The sequence below is a fragment of the Mobula birostris genome, chromosome 25, assembly GCF_030028105.1.
Source record: "Mobula birostris isolate sMobBir1 chromosome 25, sMobBir1.hap1, whole genome shotgun sequence".
Classification (NCBI taxonomy): Eukaryota; Metazoa; Chordata; class Chondrichthyes; order Myliobatiformes; family Myliobatidae; genus Mobula; species Mobula birostris.
Window position 1 is genome coordinate 16,478,769 of NC_092394.1, and position 19,229 is coordinate 16,497,997.

The following is a 19,229-nucleotide window of genomic DNA, read 5'->3' on the forward strand; positions in this document are numbered from 1 at the left end:
CACACTAAGCTTTGCCAAGGGTATTAGGTGTGCCAAAAGTTAGAGCTGACAGTGTACTTACAGTACTGTGCAAAAGTTTTAGGCACATATATATAGCTAGGGTGCCTAACAGTACTGAAGTAATTTTATGTACTGCACTATACTGCTGCCACACAAAAAAAAAACACATTTCATGACATATGTGAGTGATGATAAACTTGATTCTGATCTGTGTTTCTTCGTGGACTGAGAGTGAGAAGGGGGCAGGGAGAGGGGAATCATGGCTGGGAAAAGGGGAAGGGAGAGGGAGGGAGCAGGAAGCACCAGAGAGACATTATGTAATGATCAATAAAAAGATCATTTGGAATCAAATGACCTTGCCTGGTGTCTCAGGGCTGGGTGTGTCTGCACCCATGCCACACACTAACCACCCCCCCCCCCCCCCCCCCCCCCGCCGGCACTCTTGTCCCACACCCCACCCACAGTGCTACACTTTTGTCATCCATTGCTTCTCGCCAGAGTTACAAACTTGCTCTCCACTCTATGTGTAGAACTCTTAGGCACCCTAGATTTTTTTTATATATATATACACACAATTATATATGTACAATGTAAAATTTAAACCAAGTTTGACCAGGTGTGTACAGTTACTGCAAAATGAAGGACGTTCTGGAAGACTTCAGTAGGCACTATTGATCCAGTGATGAAGTACACTGAGTCAGTAAAAAGAATGGTCTTCCCCTCAGATTAATACTGACAATGGTCCTGAGCAGTGCAAATTAAAATAGCATTTGAGCAGCACGCTGTATTTCACTGTACGACACATAACACTGTGCCAAGTATAAAACAGAGAGGAATTATTATTCCCAATAATCAGCTACAGAGTATAACCTTCTAGATATTGATACCAAATATCAATAATTCACTAAACAAGTATGACACATCAACAGCTTTTACAGCGCTCTTGGTGTCTTAGGCCACAGGATCTACTGGATAAAGCTGGTAAATCTGCTGTTTGAGTTCCCAACTCGCTTCAGGGTTAGTCGCAGTCTAGCTGAACATTTCTTACCTTCAGAATCATCTCTGCACGAGTCATGCCTTTGACAACGATCTTTGTGTAGCTCGCTGGAGCCTTTCGTACCACTTGTGAACCAATGGAAGGAAGGTCAAGCAAAATGGTTTTGAGGGAATGAGTGTCCAGCAGAAGCTGTGAAATAAATACCAAAAGTTCAAGTTCAAAGAAAATTTATTATCAATACGTATCTGACACCATATACTACCCTGAGATTCACTTTCTTGTAGGCATTTACAGAACAACAAAATAGAATAGAATCAATGAAAATCTACAAACAAAGAAATAATACTGAGAACATGAGTTGTAAAGTCTTTTGAAAGTGAGTCTGTAGGTTGTGGAATCAGTTTAGTGTTGCGGGTGAGTGAAGTTATTCACTCTGGTTTAGGATAACTATTCCTAAACCTGGTGCTGTGGGACTTAAGACTCCTGTACCTCCTTCCTGATGGCAGCAGTGAGAAGAGAGTTTAGTCTGGTTGGGGGGCAGGGGGTGTCAATGATGGATGGTGCTTTCTTGTGGCATACCAAAGTCATTAGTGGTAGATTTCCATTCTGGTTTATTCATTCAGTTGCTTGCTGTAATTGAGCATCCTTAATCTGGGGGTTCAAACTAAAACAAAATGAAAAAATGTGCTTTTTTGAGAGGCAGTGTGGGGTAGGATTATTAAGTGACAAACAGGAGCAATAACTGTTTCTGTACATCAGACTAATTCCAATTCTTTGTATAAAACAATTAGAGGAAAATATTTCTGAAAATATTCTCTGATAGACTGCACATATTAAAAGCCATAACCCCAAGTAATGCATTGCAATTGTAAGCACATTGCTCAATAATCAATAGCGTCCTCACAGTCCACTGCACAAGGCGAGTATTCATTCATCTTAACACTAACCTAGGATTCTCAAGAGAGGAGATTGGCAAAACAGAACCAGCTTCTGTTGTAAAGTTGGATCTACTTGACTGGAATAAAGCCAACAGCATCAACTGCTAATGTATTCCTTTTGCTCTGTTGACATGAAAGGCATTATTTAAACTTTTTTGTAGAGAAATCAAAGCCAAAATAGAAGCTTTAGTAAATTTGCATTTTTATATGATCATACTGGGGGAATATATTCATCTTCATTGTTTAGACATTTTGCTTTTCATCTCCGTGATGTTTCAAGGACTACAATCTTCGACAAGAGGTTTGCACATCCTCCATAGAACCAAATCGATTGTTTTTTTCCATTCAGTGACATAGAATGATTAACATAGAAACAGGCCAGCCAGCTTTTTGTTCAATACAAGGGTCTCCTTACAGGCACGCATTTTGTTTGTTCAGTTACTCATGCAGTAGCAGTTCCACATCTTAATCATTTTCTGATTTCTTTTGAATCCTCTGGCATACAACTTGCACAGAACTGGAAACAAGTACTCGACATCCACGCTTTCAAACCCCTTTATAATTTTAAAGATCTCTATTAAGTCAACCCTCATCTTTCTTTTTCTATAGAGTAGAGCTTGTTTGGTCCAGAAGGATTGGAAAAACACTTTAAAGATTCTGTTCCTAGGCACTGAATCCTCACATCCAGATTCTCCTTCCCATACTAATTCTGAACAACGTTTAATAATCTCTGATTTAAGAGATTGCATTTTCTTTATTTATACTTGCAAATGTATGAATTAATAATTATTGAACTCATACAAAATATGCTTCCAATAGTGGGGATATCTCCTCCAAGAGCACCGCAACCTTGTCACAGGATTTGGAAGCCTGCATGCCTCAATGACCCAGAGAGCTACGTTGGCCGGAGTCAGGGCCTTGTGCTTTGGCTCTTGATAGGATCACCCATGCCAAACAGGTCAAAGGGTAGAGGCCAGACTAAGAGTTATCCACTGGTTCTCCAGGTTCAAGTGCTGCGCTTAGGACTAACAACAGTGACTGGTTAAAAAAGTATTGTTACGGAAACTGCAGACTTCTATATTTGTGTGTGACTGTATGGACAGAGAGGGATGGAGGACCTTCATTGCTGTCTTAAACATCAGTAGCACAACGGGCACTAAAGTGGGGGAGTCCAGGACCAGAGATTACAGCCTCAAAGTACAAGGGCAGAACAGAGTTGAGGAGGAATTTTTTTAGCCAGAGAATGGTGAATCTGTGGAAGTCATTGCCATAGACAGCCACGGAGGTCAAGTCATTGGGTACATTTAAAGCGGAGGTTGATAGATTCTTGATTAGTAAGGGCATCAAAAATTACGGAGAGAAGGCAGGAGCTTGGGCTGAGAGGGATAATAAATCAGCCATGATGGGGCAGACTCGATGGGCTGAATGGCCTAATTCTGCTCCTATGTCTTATGACTACAGAATTTAGTTTATCTGCAGAGGCAGAATACATGTGGGCTTAAGTCAAGTTTCTGGAGTAGTACTGCTGGCTACTGTCCCACTATGCATGCCTTACAGAATTACAGTCACAGTAGGTGACAGGCTTGCTGCATTTTATACATGTCAAAGCTACTTATGCACCAAGTTCTATTTAATGTAAAGTTGATACGTACTATGGAAAAGTATGGAATGGTTAAAGGCCATTTGACCCATTTAAACTGCTCATGCTACAACCCTGCTATTTTTCTTATGAAGGATTCATCTCAAAAGGAGACAAACAACTACTGAGAAAATAACGATTTTTCCTTCATGCTCAAAATGATTAAGAGATGGTTAGATATTAACCCAGATATCACACAAACCCGACCAGCTTTATTCTGCGGAGCGGTCCCAGCAGTAACTAAACTAGCCTGGCAGAGACAATCAGAATTAAGTTAATCAGAATCACACTGATTAATTTTTGATGATTAACACTACATTGGGGAAAAATATACTGAATCCTAGTTTCATTAGAAACCTGTTACTTTTTCCAAACTACTGCTGCAGCTTCTCTCCAAGATAAACAACCAACTGACTTTTAAATTGTCCAAATTTTCCAATTCTTTAAAAATCTAGATCATTTTGCCTCAATTTTCTTTTCTTTGATAAAGCTGGTGCATGTTTTTGAATCATTCAGTATAACATTAGGAAACATCCCAGAATCATCAGATTTCTCTGAAGTACTTCACATGGTGTGCATTCATTTTTATAATTATGCTATTTACTTTAGATAAAGCAAGAGATGTTTGGCAGTAACTCAAATCATGATTCTGCAATGAATTGCACAAGGTTAAAATAATCTGCTACCATGCACATTTTAGTTGTGCAGGCAACAAGCAACTCCCAGATTTTTGACAGAGTCCAAAATCAGAGAGCAAATTGGCCTGCAGTGCATTTGTCCCACAATAGGGGGAGCTGGTGTGCCCACATCATCACATAATCAGCATCTGATTGTCTGGACATTGTAATCCATCTTGTAAGAGTTTGACCTGGCAACAGGGGGAAAAAAAACTTGTTTATTTATATATGATTATATTGGGCAGCTAGATTTTTGGCTCTGACCATTGGATTGCGCAATACATTAAAATGACCAAAGTTCTCTCAGACTAAGCTATTTTTAGTATCAAAAATGACAAATCTTTTGATAATAGCAACACAACAATGCTTTATTGTATTATTGGATAATATCACATCATTCCCTCTATAAATTTCACTGGGAAATCAAGATTTTAATAGGCTGTAAGCAAAAGTATCTTGACCAGAGACAAAACATTAGATGTTAATCCCCCTTAATCCAAAGTGACCTTCGCTGTTACAACATAGTGCAGGTCTGTGATAAACAACCTATACTCAATGTCCAGAGAAAGCGACTGATTCAGACTGGGTGGCAGCCCAGGGTTTGGTTTAATTTAGTGCAGACCCCAGCATCCCTCCAGGTTAACAATCTGAAAGCAGTCCATGGAAAAAAAGAAGAAAAGTTAAATTCACAGACTTGTGTCAACAGCAAAAGGAATGCTAGTATGCAGACTGCTCAGTCTACTGAGTCTGGTCATGAGGGTATAAAATTGTGGAGCTAGTGCATTCCTGTACGGGTCAACTGGTATTAGTTGGCCGAGAAGTTGATACCAAATAAATGTGACACCAACAGATACTGCAGCCTGCCAGACAATATTTGCCTAGGGCTGCTAAGTGTACTTGATATTTTACAGGTTCCATACACAAAGAACCCTTAATATTTTTGGTCACAACATTAAGAAATGTAAGCAAATGGGTAGGTGTTACTCAGCATACCTCTTCTGCCTTAATTGACTGTAATCTTTGATAAACAATTTAATGAGACTGTTTGAAATTCCAATACTTTAAGGTACTGAAATACACATGCTAGCTAAGTATACATTCTTTCCATAATCCCCATTCTTATGTCATTAAATCAGTGTTCAGTATTTTGGTTAAATGCATATGTCTTATTTAAGAGCACCAATTTTTGGTGTGAACCGAACTATGCATCTTTCCCTGTGATTAGTTATTCAATGCAAATATGTCTCTTTTGTATCCATACATTTGAGGAAAGGCACACCAACTACAATGTTTCTGAGACTGGGGCTCAAAAGGTAGAGAGTGATACTGCCACTCCCAGTAGTGCAAAGTGTACGTACCCCATGGAAGTTATTGGTCATATCTGCCACTTATTAATCTCTATTACCTTTATGTCTACCCTATTTCAACTTCCTCTTCTTTCCTTTCCCTGTCCAAATTAGGTGGTCTATTCCACATGACTAACATTTCTTTATTGATGCTCTGAAAACGATATCGTTGTTTTAATAAAGTACTTTAATCAGTTGCTACAGAAGGGTAAGTCAGCAGAGTGGGTAAGTTCTCTGAAATGAAATTGAAAAAGTTGGAAATGTTCAGCGAGTCAGACAGCTCTGGTGGGAGGCAGAGTTAACATTCCACAATAATGACTTTTCATCAGAAAGGATTAGTGGTTAACTTACTGGAAAAGTTATCCAGAGCTTGGAGTACAATCAAGAGCCATGAATTTGAATCTAGCAGGTAAATGAGGGATTTTAAGTTCAGGTAATTTTTGTTTAAAAAGGCTATTCTTTGTGATGATGAACATGAAAATACCAAATTGCTGTATAAATCCATCAGGTTCACCAAGATCCTTTAGAGAAGGCATCTGCTTTCTTTGCAGGTTTGACCAAATGCCACTTCAGATCCACCAAAGCGATTGACTCTTAATTGCCCTCTGAAATGGCGCAGCAAGATGCTGGGTGCAGGTTTAATTAAGGCCTCCTTCCCTTTTTCTTCCCCACTCTGTCTTCTTACCTTTTCTCACCTGCCTATCACTTTCCCTTTGGGTCCCTTCCTCCTATGGTCCACTCTCCTCCCCTATCAGATTCCTTCCTCTCCAGCCCTTTACCCTTCCTACCCAACTGGCTTCACCCATCACCTTCCAGCTATCCTCCTTTACCGCCCCCCCCCACCTTTTTATTCTAGAGCCTCCCCCCTTCCTTTCCAGTCCTGTAGAAGGGTCTTGGCTTGAAAAGTTGACTCTTTATTCACTTCCGTAGATGCTGCCTGACCTGCTGAGCTCCTCCAGCATTTTGAGTGCGTTGCAATGAATAATAAATGCTGTGAACTGGGTGTGACCTGTTCTGAATGAACTTAACAAGTTCCTTCAGGAACTTGTTTTAACTCCAGCTCTACCATGCCTCAAACAAGAGAAAATCTGCATTTGCTGGAAATCAAAGCAACACACACAAAATGCTGGAACTCAGCAGGCCAGGCAGCATCTATGGAAAAGAGTAAACAGCTGACATTTCAGGCAGAGTCAGTAAACAGCTGACATTTCAGGCAGAGTCCTGATGAAGGGTCTTGGCTCGACACGTTGACTGTTTTCTCTTTTCTATTGATGCTGCCTGGCCTGCCGAGTTCCTCCAGCATTTTATGTGTGTTGTTCTACTATGCCTCATTCACCAGTCTGTGTCAACAAGGGCAGCTTCCCTGGCAACCGCTGCTCTTTGTTGTGACCTTTACACAGCAAGACCCTCACTTCCTCCCCCCACTCCCATTCCAGTCATTAATAACCCTGTCTGAACTTGTCCATCAAAAAATTGCAAAAGTTGACCAACATTTTTCAATGTTATTTCATTGCTTGTTCATTTGCTAACAAACCAAACATACATTTTCAAGTCCTTCCTCAATAAGAAAATAATTATCATAGTCGTTTTACCCAAGATTACTGGTTCTATGTGATTGTTATAAAATTGAAGAGTAAGTATACCCTCAGTGGCATAAAGTGGCCACTGAGTGGATGTTTGTGGTCTTCTGCTGCTGCAGCCCATCCACCTCAAGGTTCAATGTGTTGTGCATTCAGAGATGCTCTTCTGCACACCACTGTTGTAACATGTGGATATTTGAGTTACTATTGTTTCCCTGTCAGTTTGAACCAGTCTGCCCATTGACCTCTCTCTGAGGGTGTTTTCGCCCTCAGAACTGCCGCTCACTGGAAGTTGTTTTTTTACACCATTCTCTGTAAACTGTACAGACTGTTGTGTGTGAAAATCATAGCAGCAGCGTTTTCTGAGATACTCAAACAAGCCCATCAGACACCAACAATCATTCCATGATCAAAGTCACTTAGATCAAATTTCTTCCCCATTCTGGTGTTTAGTCTGAACAACAATTGTACCCCTTGATCATGTCTACATGTTTTTATGCATTGAGTGTCCACATACAATTGGCTAAGTAGATATCTGCATTAACAAGCAGGTGTACAAGTATACAGTACTTAATAAAGTGGCTACTGATTGTATGTTCCACTTCTTTATGAAAAGTACAACATTCAAATAGCCTTTAAAAGTTACAGATGTTGTGCAGTTATTAAGCTGGTGAAATTGAAATTTAAGATTTTATCCAAACCAACACATGCAAAGGGAAAAAAAGAGGGAAAAAAACATTTTCATTGTGCTTTTGACAAACACAAGATATCCTAAAACTAATGAAGGGTTACTGAAGTGTTGACTCTATTGTAAATGAGGAAATTGGATAGCAAATTTGTGGGCAAATGATCCTATAAAAAATAGTAAAAAAGTTCTATTTAATCAATCAATAGAAAGATGCACTCTAACAATGAAGCACTCCCTTAGCACTATCCTGGAAAATAAGTTTAACATTTGTACATAAGACTCGAGATTGGGACACAAATCCACAACCTTTCTACTCCAAGAAGTATTATCAAGTAAGCCCATTTTACCCAAGTTGCAAAGGATAGACTTTCATCCCCACTGAGGCCAAAGACTGTGTGGTAAATGATTAGCCAAAGTATATAATGAATAGCCAAAGCCTGTTTCAGATTGATATCACATGGATGGGTTATGCAATGGTTGGCTGAATTGTAACACCCATTGGGATTCATAGTATAGCAACTCTGATATGTTTAGAGATCTTAGCTTGGATCTATATTCCTATCAATAAATAATCTGAAAAAGTAAGATAATAACTTATTATTTCATTAAATAATGACAATCTGAACAAAAAGTCTAGAAGAAGTAAGATATTAGAATTTCCTGACAATACCAAGTAGGGAACATGGAGGAAGTCAGGGAGATTGAAGAACAGTAATTGATGAGAAGTTATTTGACAGTAAAGAAACAGATGGCGCCACAGTATGCTTAAGATTGGACTGCTGCAGGAATTAAGTTCAATTTAATAGAAGAAGGGAATTAAGGTAAATCATATTCTAGGCTTAATACATAGACATCATGATTGTGAATTTGACAAAACATGCATGGTGCACTGAGTTAAAAGCAAAAAAGATTTAGCAGATCAAGCAGCTTGTGGCAAGTGAAATACATAAGGTGAGTAACGTAGGGCATGCTGTGGAACTAGTGCTAATTCATTATGGCATGAAAATGGCTGCTTGGAATAGTGCCTACATTCTATGGATGAAAACTGGAACATGCTGAAGTACATGATGGAATGATATGATTGAAGAAAATTAACCCCTTTCCATACTCCAAAAGCATAGGAGGCCTTGAAGAGTGATCAGCCTATTGCTGAACTGTGGCCTGACAGATGACAGTATCAAGTCAGGCAACGGCTTCATTTCATTCAGTCCTTGCAACAAGCCCTTCTATCTTTCCCCTTTAATGTCCAGTGTAGGTCACTTCTGCATCTGGCACCATTAAGTACAGTACGACAGGTCATCTCACAAACAAGAGAAAATCTACAGATGCTGGAAATCAGAGCAACACACACGAAATACTGGAGGAACTCAGCAGGCCAGGCAGCTGTGGATAAAGTACAGTCAGGTTCACTTCAACTCAAACTTCGACTGTACTTCTTTCCCAGTCTCCATATACACAAGAGATTGTGAGCAGCACACTTAAAATGCTGGAGGAACTCAGCAAGCCAGGCAGCATCTATGGAGGGGTATAAATGTTGACTGATTTGACTTGCTGAGTTCTTCCAGCATGCTGTGTTTTACTCAAGTTATTTCCATTTTCTTTTCACCACAGGTTTTGCATTTCCTCTAGGCTGCCTTTTTGGGCCAAACTCAGTAGAGTAAAAGGCCTAGTTCCCTGCTTTAAGATTCTATGACCTCCAACATCCTCAGAATTACAAAAAAGTGTAGTTTTGTACTTGAAACAGGGACAATTCTTTTCTTTATGAAAGTGTTTTCTACAGTTATGGAAGGCTTTGAAGCAATGGATATCTGGTACGGACATCAACTTGGGATCCCTAAAACTGAAAGGTTAAAAACTAATTTGCTTATATGGTGAATAGTAAATGGAACAAGGAGTATCTTATTCCATGCTTTATAGAATCATAACAAGGTTACAGCACTCATAGAGGGCATTCGGCCCATTGAATCTGTACGGGTCTACACAAGAGCAATCCTGCTTTCTCCATAGCTGTACAAATTGTTATACTTGGAACGTAGAGCATAAACTAAAAATGAAAAAGAAAAGTACTGGAAAAGTAGAAGTACAAACATTGCAGAAATGATGAAATAAAATGTGAGTTGAGTAAGCTGGCCCTGTGGAAGAACTCAAAACAGAATTATTTAGTTTCTTTAGTGCTGTGATTTCTGTATTATCTTTATACTTTATAAATATAATGCTATTCATGTAGTAATTAGTACTCATAATACATCCTGATAAAACTCTGCAGAGTAATCTGCTTATTGAATCTGGCGAATGTTAACATGTCACTTTGTTTGCTTGCTTTGCAGCCAAGGTATTCACCTTATACTTCTTCAACCGTCTGCTAAAAATTACCTCAAGGAAACAGGTTTGAGATCAAAGCAAAAGGCTGGATAGAAACAGGTTATGGAAACTACCCTTGTATCTTTTAACCCTAGCATGATTGATAGCTTTATTTAATTGTTAAAGATTCCCTTTGATGTCTTCAGTCTCTGGAGGCGGTGGGAAGGGTTGATTATTCAGACAGAGATATTTATTTTGCGGCTTTCTGCCAATTCAGCTATTTTTCCTGTTTCCTTATACTGTAGCCTTTGTAGAGGTGAGCATCTGAGGATTCTGGGAACATTCGGTCTCACACACAAACTTCCATAAATGTGCTGATCCTGTTAGGAAAGTGCCAATTTTTTTTTATTGGTTTGCATGTTGAAGAATTTTAAGTGGTAAAATCTAATAAAATCTGCAAACTTGCAAGACTATAAATATTTTCATTCTTGTATATACAATAATAGAGTGATTTTCCCTAAAATATTGGTTGAGATGAAGGGCAGTTCAGATTCTGAATTGTTTGCCTTTGAGTGGGTATCTCATCTTACCCTGATTTGGAGTGACAGTCAGACCAGAGTTAATTAGTTCCTGTTTTATGTTGGCTGTTGCCAGCAAATTCAGAAGGATGGAGCTTAATCTGCAGTAGCTCATCACAGGTATGTCATATTTCTATCCTACTGACTAGAGCTGCATAGACTCTATTAGTATGGACCGCCGTGAAAGTTAGCCGCCACTCTTCTTTGTATTTATCTACTGAAACCTTTTCTCCAAGTGCCTTTTTGTTGTGCCGTTGGTAAGTCAACAGTTGTTAGTCCATATCTTGCAAGGGCTGTGTACTTTCAGTCTGCTTACTCAGGTGGATGTTAGAGATCTCACGATACCATTCAATGATAGCTAGGGGAATTCGGACACCAAACGGTACCCTGCAGTCTATATTATAGGGATCGCTGATCCAATTACTGCCACATCACTATCTGTGCTCGAAAAAGGCTGAGAAGTTTCCTACATCACACTCTTTGAAAGCCCTTCACTGGCTACTAAGGGCTTCAGGAGGAGCCTGTGCCATGAAAGGCATGATAGAAATGCAGGTCCTCTTCGTATCCTTCAAAACAAAACTCCCTTTGCCCTGTTTTGCACTATTTATTTCATGTGGCCCACTAATCCTACCCATTTGAACCACTATTGGCCAAAAATAGTTTCTGCAAAAGAAACCACTTTTCTCTCACAAGGAAGACTTCAGCATGACAGAAAATGCAAGTTAAATCCTGACACTCTTGTTTATAGATTTAGATACCCAAGCCATAATTTTATTATGGTTAATTGATTTTCCTAAGGCTTAATGGAAACATGATTTTTTCTCTGCCATGATTTCTTCCATGTGCTAACACCAGTTCCAACTTCAGCAACTTATCATATGGTCATTCCTAATGCCTGGACATAGTGTGCAGGCACTCTCCTCCACTGCAGGAATAAAAGTCAAACCAACTTCCGTCACACCCTACAAGACCATAAGACATAGGAGCACAATTAGGCTATCTGGTCCATTGCTCTGTTCTGCGATTCCATCATGGCTGATTCATTATCCCTCTGAACCCCTTTCTCCTGTCTTTGACACCGTTACTAATTAAGAACCAATCAGCCTGTTTTGAATATACCCAATGACTTGGCTTCCACAGCTTTTTGTGGCAATGAATTCCACAAATTTGCCACCCACTGGCTAAAGAAATTCCACCTCACTTCTGTTCTAAAAGGCCATCTTTCTATTTTGAGGCTGTGCCCTCTGGTCCAAGACTTCCCCACCATAGGAAACATCTTCTTCTCGTCCACTTTGCTTAGGCCTTTCAATATTCAATAGGTTTCATGAGATTGCCATTTCATTCTTCTAAACCCCCTTATTAAACTGGGAGCTAGTGCTCTGGTGTAATTTTACACCACCTAAAACAATGACAAAACCCTATTGTTGATCGATTGAGGTTTTGATTAAATGTTATATTCTGGACTTGAAAAATTCCTAAACTGTAGGGCTGCAGTGAAAATATATATAATTTTTAGCATATACCATAGCATGGCAGTGTAGAGTTGGCAAAACACTTCACAGCACCACGATCAACATTGAATTCCTGCCGCTGTCTGTAAGGAGTTTGCACATTTTCTCCATGACCACATGGGTTTCCTCTGGGTGCTCTGGTTTCCTCTACATTCCAAACCCAGGGTCAGTAAGTTGTGGGCATTCTATGTTGGCACCAGAAGCATGGTGACATTTGCAGGCTGCCCCCAGCACATCCTTGACGTAAATGAACATATTTCACTGTATGCTTTGATGTTTCAATGTACATGTGACAAGTAAAGCTAATCTTTATCACTAATTTAAAAACCACTATTAGACAAAATTGTCCAATTAGGGCTAGGTGTTGAATGATAACAGTGAACCGAGGCACAAGGTTTCATTAACATTCACTTTATCATGAGCTGATATATCAAAGCAGGCCAACCACCTATTTCCTGCAAATTTTTATTTTATAAAAATATTAACTTTATACCTGTGTGAATTCAAGGCTCATGTACAGTGACTCTTGAAATTAAATCAACAGGATTTTAATAAAGTATTCAGAATTCTCCACTATAATAACACAACTAATTGCCCTTAAACAGCTGTAGCCGGAGTCAACAGCTGAGCTGATGAAAGCCTATCCCTCTACCACACTCTTCATACAAAGAATGTTGCTGTTACAAGCAAATGGAGAAACCAACAAGTATTCACTGCCATCTAAGATGGATGAAACAGCTGTATCCATAGTCTATTTGCAGGCCTTTTTCGCGATTCTTCCCAATAACTCAGAAATATGTATCCATTTATGCTTTAGCCAGCTACTGTCCAGCACGATTCTAAATGCATAAATGTCTTGATGTTAGTAAGACAAAATAAATTGCTTAGGGGAGTGCATTAACAATCAAGAGGTTCAAATGGACTGATAAAGTGGAAATCTTTTCTCAGTAACTACTTCGTTATGTACACCTGCTCGTTAATGCAAATACAGTGGATTCTAGTTGATTGGGACACATCTGGACTGGTACATTTTGGCCCAATTAAGCAGCTGCCCCAATTAACCTTTCTAAATAGTTAAAAAGGCATTAAAAAAAGACAAACTAATGTTTAACTGAGTAACAAATTATGTATTTAAGTGAAATACAGAACAAATTAGGACACGACTAATACTACTTTCTGGTGGTTGTCTGTCTTATTCAACAGTGACAGGAAACTCGTGCGGGAGAGTTTTTAAAGTGGAAAAGCCTTTGCACTTTCTTGATCTCAGAAGTCTGGGTCCAGTGGGCCGAGTAGACATCACAACTGGAGTCTTCCTTAGTTGCAGTGGATGACCACGACTACTTCTATGCCTCATCATGCCCATCGCTCTCCATGTAGCGTAGCAGAACCACCTTCTTGGCCGTTGGGTCTCACTGTAGATCTCATCTGCCCAGTCCAATGGAGCTGACTTCACATGCCAGGACTGACGTGTCCCAATCTCACCGGGGTTGAGACCCATCAGCTACCACCCTTACCTGGTTTAGCCTGTCTTTTGAAGCATATAGCAGGTGTGGCTGCTGTCACATGCAAATAGTTACTTGAAGCCACAAGTGAGAGCTGAGTGTTCGGTGGGGTACAAAGGCAACATTCAAGATGATGGTCAATACCTTCAAATTCTTTGTAGTTCCTAATTTGTTGAAGTAGTGAAATAATTTCATTTTCATCCCTGGCTGTTTCTGGTATTTCCAAGTCTGACTTCTTAAAACAGCAAAACAGTGAGCAAAAGAGCTCCGAAGTGTCTTACTGCTCATTTTTCACCAGCTATCAGTGACAAAAATCACTGCTTTTTGAAATCAAGCCCATACAACTGACGTTATTAAAGAACTATTCATTCTAAGCATAATGGCCACTCAAGTGCACGTGTCTGACACTAATTAGAAACTGTTCAGCATCTGTATCCTGTCTCAATTAGGTGACAAATATGCAGCTGCTTCGATTAACCAATGGCCCAATTAACCGGAATCCACTGTATCCAACAGCTAGTCATGTGGCAGCAACTCAATGCATACAAGTACGTGGACATAGTCAAGAGGTTCAGTTGTTGTTCAGGTCAAACATTAGAATGGGGAAGAAATGGCATCTAAGTGACTTTGACTGTGGAATGATTGTTGGTGCCAGATGGGGTGGTTTGACGCCCTGGGATTTTCACACATAACAATCACAATTGTTTGCAGAGAATGATACCAAAAAAAAAATCAAATGAACGGTAGTTCTGTAGGCAAAAACACCTTGTTGATGAGAGAGGTCAGAGGAGAATGGCTGGACTAGTTCAAGCTGACAGGAAAGTGACAATAACTCAAATAACCACGCATTGCAACAGTTGTGTGCAGAAGGGCATCTGTGAATGCACACCACATCGAACCTTGAAGTGGATGGGCTACAGCAGCAGAAGACCACGAACCAATGAAGTGGCCACTGAGTGTAGTGCAAGGCAATGGGAAGAAGTTGGCTGTCACACAGATTGGGATTAAGCACACATAGTTTGTCCAACAAAACACATCCACAGAGCCTTATGCAGCCATACACTATTTTTAAAATGAATACACATCCTGGAACTCAGAGATATGTTCACCTAGAATGCCAGTCTTTGATATCTATCTGTGACCACAGACTTCTATATCCTCCCGTGGTCTGAAGCTGAACCCATACCTCACAAACAAATGCATGAAACAGGTGGCTCTGCAGAGAATGGCTGTACTGATGGGCTGAAACCAAACCAATATTTATTGTTTTCCTGAGTGCAACTCTGGTGGAATGTCACAAAGTGCAGCTGCAAAAGAAAGAGGCAGCTCCGTGACCCATCCGGAACACACAGCAAAGGAAACAATGGTGTGGTTGTTCTCTTTCGTACTCTCAAATCCACAAGAAAAAATAGTTATAAGCTGCATTTGTACAAGACATAGTAGGTTCTAGTTTTCTGTACAATCATCTATTTATGCTTAGACACTGAACATCTTCCACACTATGAAAATGAAGAACAATAATATTAGTTTCTCCTTGATAATTAGTTCCAGTATGAAACTTTGCCATGTTAGATACACAGAAGTATGTAACCTTGACTAAGTTAGTCTACTGAAGAACTATCTTTATTAATATTTATATTAACATTTTGAAGCCAAATTACTTTTATTGTTTGGATACTGATTAGAATCCAAAACAAGACAGAAAGAGTTAAGCTTTCTCTCCTTGCCAGTTACAAAGGATCAATTGAATATGATCTCTTTATATTGCCCTTTTGCACTATTATTTTCCTAACTTGTAGTCATGTTTATGAATCGCACTGTACTGCTGCCACAAAACAATAAACTTCACAACCTACGTCAGTGATAATAATAATGGTGTCTGAAAAATTCCCATTGAAGGGTCTTGGCCTGAAATTCCTTTCCAGAGATGCTTCCTGACCTGATGAGATCCTCCGGTGTTTTGTATCTGTCACTCAGTGATAATAAACCTGAATTCTAAAATAACGTATGGGCCCAAGCATAATCCAGATTCAAATATTTGCAATAGCAAAGCAAATCTGTGAATTCAGAAAACCCACACCAATCTTTCAGCTCAGCCTAGAATGGAGGGCGCCCATCCTACAAACGTAAGACCAAAGGGCTCTGGGACACAAATTTTTTTTCAGTTCAAAGACAATTTTCCCTTTTCATTTCAGATTTCCAACACCTGCATTCTCTTTTGCTTTTTATAAGTTCTTACCTGCTCTGCTCCTACCATGCTGATCGGTTTGCACTTGAAAAGGTGGTTGATGAACTTTGGAATGAAGGAGCTGTGCAAACAAGAAAATTAAACATTATATTCTGAAGCAAAAAGTGTAGCAAGGATAAGATACCTACTATAATTTCTGATAGGAGTCGACTCAATGATAATGGAGTCATAGAGTGCTACAGCATAGAAACAGGCCCTTCCATCCATTTAGTCCATGCCAAACTGTTATCCTGTTTAGTCACACCAATCTGCACCAAGGGCATAGTTCTCCATGTGCCTCCAGTCCATGTACTTGCCCAAACTTCTCTCAAATTTTGCAACTGAACTTGCACCCACACCTGCTGGCAGCTCATTCCACACTCGCACCACCTTCTGAGAGGTTCACCTTCAGATTCCCTTTAAGCCTTTCACCCTTAAACTTTGACCTCTAGTTCTAGCCTCATTCAAATGCAGTGGAAAAAGCCTGTGTGAATTTACCCTATCTATACCCCTCAAAATTTTGCACACCTCTATCAAATCTCCCTTCATTCTCCTAGCCTATTCAACCTTTCCCTTGAACCCAGGTCCTCAAGTCCTGGCAATATTCTTGTGAATTTTCTCTGCACTCTTTCTATCCTATTTACATCTTTCCTGCAGGTAAGTGACAGTATGATCAGTAATGCTGCATCATTTTGGGCATCGAGTTGCTTGGGTCCAAGCAGAAACACAAGTTCAGACTAGTCTCTCAGTCACGGTGCTCGGATTCCAATAAATTGAACTGCACAGCTGTTATTAAACAGCTTGCATTATCAAAATACTGTACAGCTTTCTGAATTGGAAGCAAGGTAACCCCAAAAATAAGAATCAATATCCATGATCAGCACTGTTTTAAAGTAATGAGAACAGGGTACAATGCTCCGTTACATTCTCCAAGATTTAGGCTTCAAAGTTGTTTAATGTCATTCTTTAGTAAAGAAGTGTAAAGGAGAATGAAATGATTGTTACTCTGGATCCAATGCAATGTAAAAAACATAATAAGCAAAAAGTACAATAAATATAAATATCAAAGCAAATCTAAAGCACAATGTACAAGTAACTGTTGAGTACAGCTGTAAATAAAGGCATCCGTTAGTCTCGCAAGACCATAGATTTGCGCCTGGGAAGTCTTCACTCTCCAGGGCGCAGGCCTGGGCAAGGTTGTATGGAGGACCGGCAATTGCCCATGCTGCAAGTCTCCCCTCTCCACAACACCGATGTTGTCCAAGGGAAAGGCATTAGGACCCATACAGCTTGGCACCAGTGTCGTCGCAGAGCAATGTGTGATTAAGTGCCTTGCTCAAGGACACAACACGCTGCCTCGGCTGGGGCTTGAACTCACGACCTTCAGATCGCTAGTCCAATGCCTTAACCACTTGGCCACGTGCCCACACAGCTGTACCTACATTAGGAAAGCTTATATACATAGAATATATACATTAACTTATATACTCAGATGCTTGTAAACAGTAGGTGGCTGAAAGTGACAATGCGAAAGCAGGTAGAAAGTTATTATCTTTCATGTGCTAAACACGTAATGTGGTAACATTTGTGTTGAACTCAATGCTCAGAAGCAGAGAACAGTAGGCATCATTTCTACATTGCATAACAAATAATGAATATCTGCTCCAGGGTCTAGAAATGGGTTTGATAGTTGTGTTCCCGCAAAGCAGCTGGTCACATGTGACAACAGAAGCAGCAGAAAACCCCCAAGTGAAGAATCAGTAGTGAATTTGGAAAGAGTAACAAAAGGTAACGTGTAAGTGAATGCATATAATGACACCATTCTGAGACAAAGTGGAGAGGATTGGGTAATTGCAGTACCAATTCAGCCTGTGACCATAATCGCTGAGATGAATTTTATTAACATAATTTGTGAGAAAATTTACTGCACTTTTCTGGAGCAACATCCCTGCCTTTGTTGAGAAAAGTATCTGCAGTTAGAACATAAGATATAGGAGCAGAATTAGGTCATCTATCCATCGAGTTTGCTCCACCATTTTATCATGGCTGATCCAATTTTCCTTTCAGCCATAAGCTCCTTCCTTCTCCCCATATCCCTTTATGCCTTGACCAATCAAGACTCCATCAACCTCTGTCTTAAATATACATAGAGACTTGGCCTCCACGGCTGCCTGTGGCAGCAAATTCCATAGGTTCACCACTCTCTGGCTGAAGAAATTCCCCTTCATCTCCATTCTAAAAGGATGCCCCTCTATTCCAAGGCTGTGTCCTCTGATCTTATACTCTCCCACCATGGAAACATCCTCTCCACATCCACTCTATCAAGGCCTTCCACCATTCAATAGGTTTCAATGAGGTCCCCCCTCACCCTTCTAATGAATAGAAGTCCAGAATCCAGAGCCATCAAACGCACTTCATATGACAAGCTGTTCAAACCTGGAATAATTTTCGTGAACCTCCTTTGAACTCTCTCCAGTTTCAGCACATCCTTTCTAAGAGGCCCAAAACAACTCATAATACTCTGCGAGGCCTCACCAGTGCTCATGAAGTCTCAACATTACATCCTTTCCTTTATAATCGACTCCTCTTCAAATGAATGCTGGCATTGCATTTGCCTTCCTCACCACAGACTTGACCTGTAAATTAACCTTTGGGGAATCCTGCACAAGCACTCCCAAGTCCCCTTACGCTTTTTGGTTTTTGTATTTTTTCTCCATTTAGAAAATAGTCAACTTTTCCATTTCTTCCCTATGCTGTATTCCATCTGCCACTTCTTTGCCATTCTCCAATCTGTCTAAATCTTTCTGTAGCCTCTCTACTTCCTCAAAACTACTTGCTCCTCCACTTATCTTTGTATTGACTGCAAACTTTGCAACAAAGCCATTAATTCCATCATCTAAATCATTAACAAATAATGTAAACAGAATCGGTCCCAACACACACCCCTGTGGAACACCACTAGTTACTGGCAGTCAAACAGAAAAGGCTCCCTTTATTCCCACTCTTTGTCTCCTGCCAGTCAGCTACTGCTTTGCCCATGATAGAATCTTCCCTGTAATACCATGGGCTTGCAGCTTGTTAAACAGCCTCATGTGTGGCACCTTGTCAAAGGCCTTCTGAAAATCCAAATACACAACATTCTTGTCATTCTTCTACGCTTTAAATATACAGTCAGCCCTCCGTATCCGTGGGGGATTGGATCCGGGACCCCCCGCGGATACCAAAATTCATGGATGCTCAAGTCC

At 40.0% G+C, this 19,229-nt stretch overlaps 1 protein-coding gene across 2 annotated transcripts in view; it reads right to left on the bottom strand.

The window, feature by feature from the left end:
- Window positions 1–19,229, bottom strand: part of vps53 (VPS53 subunit of GARP complex) — a 271,204-nt gene that overhangs the window by 35,432 nt on the left and 216,543 nt on the right. Inside the window, exons 19-20 of one of the 2 annotated variants that reach the window (XM_072243137.1) lie at window positions 15,997–16,066; window positions 1,049–1,186 (exon numbers count right to left, since the gene is read on the bottom strand). In XM_072243137.1, coding sequence (XP_072099238.1) covers window positions 1,049–1,186; window positions 15,997–16,066 — 208 coding nt within the window. The remainder of the gene's footprint in view (window positions 1–1,048; window positions 1,187–15,996; window positions 16,067–19,229) is intronic. The other variant, XM_072243138.1, reaches the window with a different exon arrangement.